At 41.1% G+C, this 11,242-nt stretch overlaps 1 protein-coding gene across 1 annotated transcript; it reads left to right on the forward strand.

Annotated features, from left to right (window-relative positions):
- The first annotated feature begins 309 nt into the window (after positions 1-309).
- LOC126384241 (IgGFc-binding protein-like) lies at positions 310-10,551 on the forward strand. Its single transcript, XM_050035203.1, has 13 exons — positions 310-407; positions 893-954; positions 1,414-1,700; positions 2,151-2,724; positions 3,462-4,060; positions 4,674-5,241; positions 5,331-5,581; positions 5,697-6,041; positions 7,249-7,816; positions 7,930-8,129; positions 9,206-9,580; positions 9,665-9,966; positions 10,318-10,551. The coding sequence occupies exons 1-13, from the start codon at positions 310-312 to the stop codon at positions 10,325-10,327; spliced, it is 4,239 nt and encodes a 1,412-aa protein (XP_049891160.1). The 3' UTR covers positions 10,328-10,551.
- The last annotated feature ends 691 nt before the right edge of the window (positions 10,552-11,242 follow it).

Genomic DNA, 11,242 nt, shown 5'->3' on the forward strand with positions numbered 1-11,242 from the left:
GTAGAATGTTTCACAATGACACTGTAAAGTCAGATCGCTGTACACAAAGCCAGCAGACCAATCATATATACATTTTTAAAGTGATATCAAAGGTCACACAGCGAATAAGAGTCCGATCTGTGTGATAATCACACCAGTCTTACATCCTGTTATAGGTATTTTTTTTAACCATATTACCATCTTTTATCGATTCTTATCCAGTTTTACTTATTTTTTTAACACAACAGACCCCTTTGTGACCTAATAAAATATAATTTGCTTGATTTAATGAACATCCATCTCCCAGTCTCATCAACACAAACAAGGAACATGTCACAAGGAATGTGTCACGTGACGCTGTATGTCCTCACTTCTGAGAAAAGCCATGAAAAGAAGAAGCTGATTGGTTCATCAGTGGAGCTCAGAGGGTATTTAAGCATCCTTAAATCCTGCACCTGAACCCCTGAACCCCCCTGCTGACCAGACCAGGTGAGAATAAAGTATCGGACAGACTATTTATTAATTCTGCTCTCATTGACTGTTTTTCTCTTTAACAACTAAACCATTAGCTAAAACACAGTAGTGCTATTTGGAAACTTCTCATGCAAGTCGAACTGGGTCACACATTATTTGCAAAATTTAATGTTTCAAAGGGAATAAGTGTGTTTTTTGAGTGCACTTTTCATTTCTTGGTTTTGTTTTCCTAGATGAAAATGTATTATATTTTCTATTCTTTTTACTTGTAATTTATTTTTTATATACGTTTTTTACTGTACATATTGATAGATATAAATAAGAGACAATGGAGGATTGCATGTAAGATGACATGTATCTATAATGGAAAAAAATTAAAAGCTTAAAGGATTAAAGACCAAAAGTTAAAAATTGTGTAATTTCCCTTTTGCTCTATCAGGTCCTCTACACGGACAAACATGGGGTTGTTAGCTGTAATCTTTTCAGCTTTTCTGCTGAGTGGTAAGTTATCAAGATTTATTTTTAAAATATTGATCATTTATCTGATAAATGAGTGATGGTCAAGTGTTTCAGTGAGAAGTAGATCAAAGCAAAAGTTAAAGAAGAAAAGCTTGGACTTAGACTTGCAGAATAAATCAGTACAAATCGTCAGCTAAACAGTAAAAGATCAATATAATCCATAAAAGAATACATTCATGACAAGACTATGGATATTATTCAAGGATCTTCAAAGGCTTAAATTAATTGAAATCTACCTTTTTTATATTGTTATAAATTTAATGCCAAAGAAATGTAAAAACTTGAAGGTTCAGACATGCATGCTCATGTAGATTTTTTCAGTATCTTACCCATTCTTTAGTTATAGTGAAATGCAGACAGTGTTCAATGTGAATTTATTGATTCTAACTGAAACAGCAGTGAAAGAAATAAAGGACTAAATCCATCTTATTCTTTTTCCAGGATTTTGCAGAGCAGGAACAGCCACGGTAACATCACAGTCCACGGGCACCTGCTGGGTCATGGGCACTCTCCACTCCACCTTTGACAGTCATCGATACACCTTCACGGGCAACTGCACCTACACCCTGGCCAAGAACTGCCATGCTGATAAGACCCTCCCAGCCTTTGAGGTGGACACCAAGAACATGAACGAGGGTAATGTGCAGGTCCCGTCGGTGGAGATGGTCACTGTCAATGTCCACGGGATCAACATCGAAATAGTTCGCTCCGAGTTCGGCCTTGTACGGGTGAGTCAGTGTTTAAGTGTTTCATGTTTCTACGTTGGCATGGTGTGAGTCAGGGCAGTGATGATCTTTCTACCACTGAGGGGGGGCATTTTCAATTGACACCTTCTGCAACCCTCCAGGAGGGTCTGGGTAGATTTGATAAAATCCCCTTTGATAGAATTTTTAAGAAACTTAGCAGCCAAACAGACCATTGTAGAGCATTCTAAAAAGAAAATCTTATATCAGGTCTTCTCAAAGTTTGATGACTACGTGCCATTTTAGGGAGCGAGCAAATGATTGAGCACCTCACAGGAAAAGTGCTTTTTATGACGTACTATTGACACTGACAGTGATACAGCCTACATAACACTCAAACATTCTAGTTTTCCACTTTGTAACACATTTGAAAGGAATTAAAAAAGAGAGACAATAAAGTGTTTGACATTAAGTGAAATCTGATTTTATTTTCAGGTCAACTATCAACAGTGGAATCTCCCGATCAACCTAAACAACGGCCAGGTGAAGCTTTTCCAGAAAGGTCTGTATGTTGTCATGGAGACAGACTTTGGCCTGGCCGTGCAGTACGACAGGAATGAGTACCTCTCTGTCACAGTGCCGGGCAGTTTTGCTGGCAGCATGTGTGGCCTGTGTGGCAACTTCAACAGCAAAAAGGATGATGATCTCACGACTCCCAGTGGCTCAGCGGCCAGCAGCGTGGCAGCACTGGGACAGAGCTGGAGGGTCCCCGGCTCTCACACCCATTGCCAAGATGGATGTGGTGCCCCATGTCAACATTGTACTCTTAGTTTAGAGAAGAAATTAGAGAAACAATTCTTCTGTAGCGCCCTTATAAAAAATTTTGCAGAGCTTTTAGGCTGTCAACCTGTGATCGACTCCAACATCTTTGAAAGCAACTGCATGCTGGACCTCTGCAGGGGTGAAACTGTGAACACGTACCTTTGCAGCACTCTTCAAGGCTACGCTGACATCTGTCGGAGGTCTGGGGCCAAACCTGGGGCCAACTGGAGGACCTCTACTCAATGCCGTGAGTGATCCTATACTGTGAATACATTAATAAATCCAGTGGGGTAATCTAACTATGTGCATTTACTCAAGTACTGTGCATGAGCTTTGACTGAGACTTTTCTTTTCATGTCACCCTCTACGAGTTACTTTGGATTATTGTGACGACATTTTACTATTTTCTGAATTTTTACCAAGCAAACAACCAGCTGATTAATCAAGAAAACAATCAGCAGATTAATTGATAATTATGAAAATAATAATTAGTTGCAGCCCTATACAAAATACTCATCTCTACCTCAACTAACTAGGTACAGTAAAGCCGTTTTTACATTAATGCACGAGTAATAATAGTTTTATGATATAATATATAATAGTTTAACAGTCACATGGCAAAGTTTTCTGCATTTAGTATTTTTAATACTTTAATTGCATTATTTTTGATTATACTTACTGCACATACTTTTACTTAACAGAGTTGTATGTGACATTCAGCACTGTTAGCACTGTTCATGCGGTTAGCACCATTAGCTGCTAGCTGTCCACTCAGCCACCTCCATGTTTTGAGCTGTGTGCAGACTCTGAATCATAGATATGCTCTGAATGTTGTATATAGCTTCATCAAGTAACATTTTGCTTGTACCAGAGTATTTCTAATATGTTTTACTTTTACTTAGGTAAAGGATCTGAATACGTCCTCCCCCACTGAATAAATGTGAATATCTAAACTGAGGCTCTGTCTCCGCTTTATCCACACAGCTACACCCAAGTGCCCAAGAAACAGCCACTATGAGTTCTGTGGGACTGGCTGTCCTGCTACATGTGCAAACCCAAACACTCCCACAAAGTGCGACGCCACCTGTGTTGAGACGTGTGTCTGTGATAACGGCTTCCTGCTCAGTGGCACCAAGTGTGTCCCCAAGGCTCAGTGTGGCTGCGTGTACGAGGGTCGCTATGTGGAAGCTGGAGGCTCCTTCTGGGGCGATGACAGCTGTACCACACGCTACACATGCGCCGCTGGGGGACGTTTATCTTCCAGTCAGACGAGCTGTCCCGCCGGGCAGCAGTGTCAGGTGGTGGAGGGTATCAGAGGTTGCTATCCTGTCAACTATGCCACGTGTATGGTATCTGGTGACCCACATTTTGTGACCTTTGATGGAGAGCGCTACAACTTTCAGGGCACTTGTGCGTATCAGATGGCTGCCGTTGCCTCCAATCACACCGGCCTGGAACATTTCAGTGTTGTGTTGCAGAATAATGGTCGAAATAATAAAATCGGGTCTGTTGTCAAGCTGTTAGAGGTCAAAGTATACGGGAACACCATCATTATCAGCAAAGAGCACCCTGCCGCTGTTGTGGTAATATTATTTTCCTAAACACATCAAACTTGTCGAGCTGCAACTAGTGATTGTTGTTTTCCTTATCATTTACTGAGCAGATTAATTTCTCCATTAATTGATTAAATATGTCCTTCAAAATTGTGACATCAGTGAATGCCTTACTATGTCCAGCCAGCACTCCTAAACCCAGTGTTATTCAGTTATATTTTAAGGGCCTTTAAAGCAGGGTTATGTAGTTTTCTGGAAAGGACAAGATATGTCAGAGTTTCAAAATACATCCTCCTCCTGCAGCTCTTCCCTCTGTGTCCTAAGCTCCTCCCACCAGATGAGCATGGGCAAATGCAGGCGTTTCATACAGTAATCCAGTGTTTTCCATACATTGATTAATTTAATCTTATTTCATGTAGAGTTCTCTCTGATTATAATACAACAAATAAGACAAGAATTAGCTAACTACCACACCGCTTGTCCCACCGCCTCACTCCCCGCCGCTGTGAACTCCTTGTTGATAAACTAGCGGAATAATTGACTAATTGTTGCAGCTCTACATACATGTACTTATGTCTGTGTGTTTATCATTAAATGTAAAGATTACTTTATGAACCTTTTATGATTTCATTATCATTTTAAGGTCAATGGTGAGCTCTCCAACCTCCCTATGATGCTGAACAGCAGTAAACTCCAACTTTACACAAGCGGCTGGTTTGCTGTAATCGAGACAGACTTTGGAGTGAAGGTGTACTACGACTGGAACAGTGTAGCATTTGTCACCGTTCCCAGTACATACATGGGTGAGATGCAAGGTCTGTGTGGCAATTACAACCTCAACCCCAAAGACGACATGCAGATGAGAAATGGGAAACAAGCCACCGCTCCTGAGAAGCTTGGTCAAAGCTGGAAAGTCGCCACACTACCTGGTTGCGTAGACAGCTGCAAGGGCCCCTGCCCCAGCTGTAACGCCACTCAGAAAGAAACTTACAACACCAACAGTTACTGTGGCCTCATCAGCGACCCTGCAGGGCCGTTCCGTGACTGCCATGCCAAGGTTGACCCCGCAGGTTTCCTCAGTGACTGTCTGTATGATGTCTGTCTCTACCAGGGCAGCAGGAACATGCAGTGTAAAACTTTGACTGCTTACACAGCAGCCTGCCAGCTGAAAGGTGCCACTGTGTACTCCTGGAGGTCAGCTCAGTTCTGTGGTAAGGACATCTACCATCTATCAAGTCAGTCTTGTGGATTTCTTGAACCATTATACAACTAAAATAATTCTGATCCTGCCTCCTTCTAGATGCCCAGTGTCCATCAAATAGCGACTATGAGCTCTGTAGCAGTCGCTGTTTCAGGTCATGTCAGAAAGACTCAAACTGTGGATCTCAGTGTATGGAAGGATGTGTCTGTAATGAGGGTTACCTGCTGAGTGCAGGTAAATGTGTGCCTGCCAACCAGTGTGGCTGCACACATGAGGGCAAATACTACCAGAACGGACAGGTCTTTTACCCTGATGCCCTCTGCCAGAAGGAATGCACCTGCAACGGCACAGTAAGGATGACCATGAATAAGTTATCTGTGTTTATTCTGTATTTGGAGCAATGGAATTACATTTTAACACACAATATTTTCAACAGTGATCAAGCAGATCTGTCTCTCATATTAGGTGCGGTGTAAGAAGTCTTCTTGTAATCCATATGAGAAGTGTGAGGTAAAGAATGATGTCCGCTCAAGTTGGCCTTTGAGAAAAGGAGTCTGCTCCATCTCTGGAGATCCACATTACAACACCTTTGACAACACCACCTATGACTTCCAAGGCACCTGCACCTACATCGCAGCTGAGAGCTGCCACCTGAGCGGCACAGGGCTCACCGACTTCTCTGTGGCGGTGGAAAATGAGAAGTGGAGTGATTTCTCTGACAATCCCAAGGTTTCAGTGACCAAACTTGTAGCAGTACAAGTTTACGGAACTGTCTTGATCCTTCAAAAGAACGAAGTTCAAATGGTTTGGGTACGTCACTAATATCACCATTGTTTAAAAGGGCTATAACCAATAGTTGGCACTAACAGTGTATCAGCTGTTACAATGTCAAGGGGGTCACTTGAAGTGATGAACCTACAAAGAATTATCACCTGAATCAGCAGCTCCTCTCAGCTTTATGGAGCTTTATAACAAGTTTTGTTTAACTGTCCGACCCAAAACTTTACTGTGGTGGTTCACTCTCATAGCTCTGTCCTAAGCAGCCTGGTCTCACAAAAATACTTTAAATGATGACGATGTCTAACCAAAAGTCACCGTTGACTTATTTTAACTTCATGTGCTTACATACTTAACGTAGTTATGTCATGTAACGTGACATATTTACACAATGTTGTGTTACTTAGATCAGTGATTCACAACCAGGGGTCCAGGGACCTCTAGGGACCCAGTAAAATGGGGAGTGTTTTATTTTCACCATTTAATTCACTTTAGAAGTGAGCCCACGGTAAATGACAGTCAAAGTGTGACTATTCTGATGATAGGTTTTACTTCATCCATGGTTATCTCTCCTCAACTGTAGTTGTCAACCATAGAATTGTGGTCTTAATCTAACAACCAAAACCTTTTCAGATGCAGGTCCCTGAAGCAAAATCTTATCAAATATACGGCCCTTGACCTGATGTGTATCAATTTAGGGGGTCCTTGACATGAGAAAGGTTGAGAGCCACTGACTTACATCATGTTAACATATTTATATCCCATACATAACAAACTAATTTTAAGTAAAACCATGACCTTCTAACCAAGAATTTTTTCCCCTTAACCTAACCAAGTGGTTTTGGTGCCTGAACCGGACCAAACTTTGATTGTTTCACAACATTAACCAAGTGTTTAAAATAGCAACTGTTTAAGCATGTTATTTTAACACATTACATGCTACCACCATATAATAGAAGCTGTGGAACATAGTGCAGCATTCAGCAGCTTAAGAGCCAGATATATTTGGTGAGAGCAAGTTTTTGCTGCCCCCAAGTGGCCAAACAAATCACTGATTGCAGGTTTAAGGACAGGTTTAAAGGAGGGAGCTTTGTGAATAACAAAAGCAATAGCAGACATCTTAAGCAGTCAAAATGGACAAAAAAAAAGGATTATTATTAAATATTACTGACAGTTAATATGTGTGTTTCAAACTGGAGATTTCTTTGTATAATTTGAACAAATTAATTATTCTTTACAGATAAATGGGGTCCTACATCGCCTGCCACAAAACCTCCACAATGGTGCAGTGAAGGTTTATCAGGAGGGTTTAAATGATGTCATTATGACTGACTTTGGCCTGAGGGTCACGTATGATCTGGTCTACCATGTGACTGTCACTGTCCCTGGAAGCTACAATGGCAGAACCTGCGGTCTGTGTGGCAATTTTAACAACGACAAAGCTGACGACTTCCAGCTGCCGGATGGAAACATGACCAAGGACCTCCAGACTTTTGGAGAAGCATGGAAAGTGTCCATGCCTGGAGCGGTCTGTAATGATGGCTGTCATGGGGACCAGTGCCCCACATGTGATGTTTCTAAAAAAGCAGCGATAGAGGCAAAATGCGCAATTATGACCAATCCCAAAGGTCCATTTGCTGCTTGCCATGATGTAGTTGATCCTGCTTTCTACTTCAAAAATTGTGTCTATGATGTGTGCATGGCCAAAGACAATCAAAGCATGCTGTGTCACAGTGTTGCTGCGTATATGTCAGATTGCCAAAACATGGGTGCAAAGGTCAAGAACTGGAGAAGTGCTTCTTTCTGCCGTGAGCCTGCCCATTTTTATTATTCTTTACATGCTGTTATATCCACATGCAACTGCACATCTGTTCAACACATTTACTACAAAAAACAAACAACTCCTATTATGTGTTTACAGCTTTGACATGCAGTGCAGGCAGCCATTATGAGACCTGTGTGCTGCCTTGTACCTCCCCATGTCCTGGCCTTCATGACATCCTCACATGCACCACGACTTGTGTTGAGGGCTGTGCCTGTGATAAAGGCTACTACTACAATGGAACTGGCTGTGTGCCCTCTGACCAGTGCAGCTGCTACTACAAAGGCAACACCTACAAGGTGAGATGATAATATATTATTAATGTTACAGGCAGATCTGATGAAGTAAAGCTGTGGTTTTAAGACTACATTACGAACCTGGACCTTATTTAGAGTGTATTGATAAAGCATTTAGGTTTGTCACAAGACTTAGAGGGTGCTCAACAAGCGGCAACCTCTGAGGCTGAGAAATGAAGTTAATGCGGAAGTGCCAAAAACTGCAGTTCATCTAATAGCCAATGAGTAAATCTCCATAGACCCCCATGTTAAAATGCCCAACCTTACAGCATGTTTACAGCCTGGTACTGTAAATAGTGTTGGTCTCGTCAGCTAATTTCAATATTCATGACAATTTTGGTTAATTTTTTTAAACCAATCTGTTTACATTTTATTAAGGCCCAAAGTTATGCATATTCAAGAGTCACTTGATTGATAGGCTGTCTGTGAGGCGTCACAACCAGACGCTGCACTGTGTGAGTCAGATCCATCCCTCGCTCCTTCACAGCTCCAGGCTCTCATCCAAAGAAGGTCACTTCTGGCTCCAAAAAGCCAAGATAGCAGTGGCCGAAATGTCCAGTGTCAAATGTCAGGCTTCAAAACAGCAGTCCACAAACCAATGGGTGATGTCACAGTAGCTACGTCTATTATTTATATGGTGCTATGGTGCTCAAAAGTAATGCACAGCTCTGGCATATCAATGTTCCCAAGGTGCTATATTCCCCATTTCACTATTCTGCTAATACACACCAACACTCCTGTTGTGTTGACCTCTTCCCCTAACTTTAAACTGTGTGAAATGGGAATCAAACCTGGCCCTACACCTCTTTTCTAACCCTTTGTGGCCCTTTTTTCATTCCTTCATTGGTTAGTTAATTATTTTGCCAGTTACCCCAGCCATGCCGGGGGTGCTGTAAATCCTTGAGTGCCACAAAACACAGTGCGTGAATGTTGTTAACTGTAGCAATAGTTAACAGTGTTCACGCTCATTACTTGGAAATGGATATGTTCAAATAAATGTTTATCAAAAATATGGGAACATTCATTATTGCACAACACTGCTGCCTTTGAGCATAAACCTATCATGTGTTTTGTTGCAGGTTGGAGAGTCTGTTATAACTGATGACTGTCACAAGAGTTACACCTGCCAGGCCTCTGGAGTAACTCTGTCCAAAGACATGACATGCGAACCCAACGAGCGCTGCCTGGTCAGGAATGGCGTGATGGGCTGCCACATTCAGCACTGCTTTTTGGATGCCAGTGGGACCCTCACTGAATTTAATGGTCAAAGTGGAGCTATAACAGTTCCAGGAGCCTACGAGATTATCCAGAGCTGTGACGTCTCCCCGACAGCAGACTGGTTCAGGGTGGTGGTGAAGTTGGAGATGTACACTCCTGGTGTCAACACAATCATGGCCGTGTACGTGTTCTTTAGCGAAGTGATGGTCACAGTCGACAACAAACATGACATCTGGGTAAGTGTCTGGATAAAGAAATGACATTAATGTTACCTTACAAAATGAATATGTTGCTATAAAGTGTTCAGTGTTTGTTCACAGATAGATGGAAGACAGATGACTCAAACCACTTTCTCCCAGAACAATGTAAAAGTGTCGGTTTCTGACAACACAGTGAGAATTAACAGCACTTCTAGCCTTCAAGTGTCCTTCAGTTCTACTAATAAACTTACCATAAGTGCTAGTAACAAAGTAGCCGACGTGGTATGTGGAGCATGTGGGACAATCAGACCCACAAAAATACAAGATCTGACAGAGGGACTTCAGGCCTCTCTTGGAGGGCGGAGGACTGCTGTTGCATCTCTGAACATTGGGCAGTGGACGGCTCATGATTTCCCCCAGTGGTAAGTCACATAAATTATCTCCAAATAATGACTGTTAGTAGCACAACAAAAGCGGAAATAGACAACTTTGCTCAAATTAGCATCAAAGATCTTGACACTATGAACACACAGAGGGTCCCAGTTTCTACAAATAAAACTCAAACACATATAAAACTGCATATATATGTGTCACTTTTGGAGATTTCTTGCAAATCAGACGATTATTATTGTTGTCCTCATCTTTATCGCTTCCTTCTTGACTATATTAAATGCAAATAAACATGATTTTCTTAAAGTAAAGTATTTTTTCTGTTTCAGTGGCAGAAATTTCAACTTCACAATCTGAAAAAATATTTGCTGTTTCTGTTTCAGTGGTTCCTAAATTTCAGTCCTGCCAGCTTTTAAAACAACTGCATTGATCAACATCTTTCAGACTGACAGCATCATTGATTCATGAAATTATTTTTATCTATATAAAGAATCCCACTTGCATGTAAATCCCACTTCTTGCTACATGTTAAATGTCAAAAATCTGAAAAATGTTTGTCTTGTCAAACATCTGTAACAAAAGAGCTTTCAGCTTAACTGATAAGTTGCTTGGGAACATATACCAACACATAAACCACTCGAGATAATAATGATATGCATTTTAATGTGTACTCAATAAACAATTTCTGTGGTGTCTGTCTCTTATGTGTAACTGTCTATGTGATAATCTGATACAACCACTGCATCAAGCTGCTGTAGCAACACCAGTCCATCTGAAATCACATCCAGTCGTCCCTTTTTTGCCATCAAAAATAATGTCAGCATTTTAAATGTATTTTCAGTAGTTTCAGTATGGGTGTGTCGGCATGATGTTCAGAGATAATATTTCTTTCAGGTAACAAAACACCATATTCATATACTGTGTATGCTTAGGAAGGAGGTGGTTGTGGGGACAATGGCAGACGATGGTGGGCATACAAAGTGCGGCACCTTCACACCAGAACTTTGGGTGAACGTCCAGAACAAAAAGCACTTTGGCTGAGGTTAAAGAAAGATCAGGATATCAGGTAAATGTTAACAAAAAGGTTTTTAAAAAAAGTTGATATTGCAAGATTGCCTATGTTGGTGGAAAACAACTGAAATACAAAATCAGTGAACATTTTCCTGATACATTCAGTATCAACATTTTTGCAACTTCCCAGATAAATATTTAGCAATATTTCCTCATGATGTTAATAGAAAAAGTAATTTGCTCGGCATTACATCTCCCAAAACATATTTACTACAGACTTTCTGTTTCAAATTAGTT

The sequence above is a fragment of the Epinephelus moara genome, chromosome 22 (genome assembly GCF_006386435.1).
Source record: "Epinephelus moara isolate mb chromosome 22, YSFRI_EMoa_1.0, whole genome shotgun sequence".
Classification (NCBI taxonomy): Eukaryota; Metazoa; Chordata; class Actinopteri; order Perciformes; family Serranidae; genus Epinephelus; species Epinephelus moara.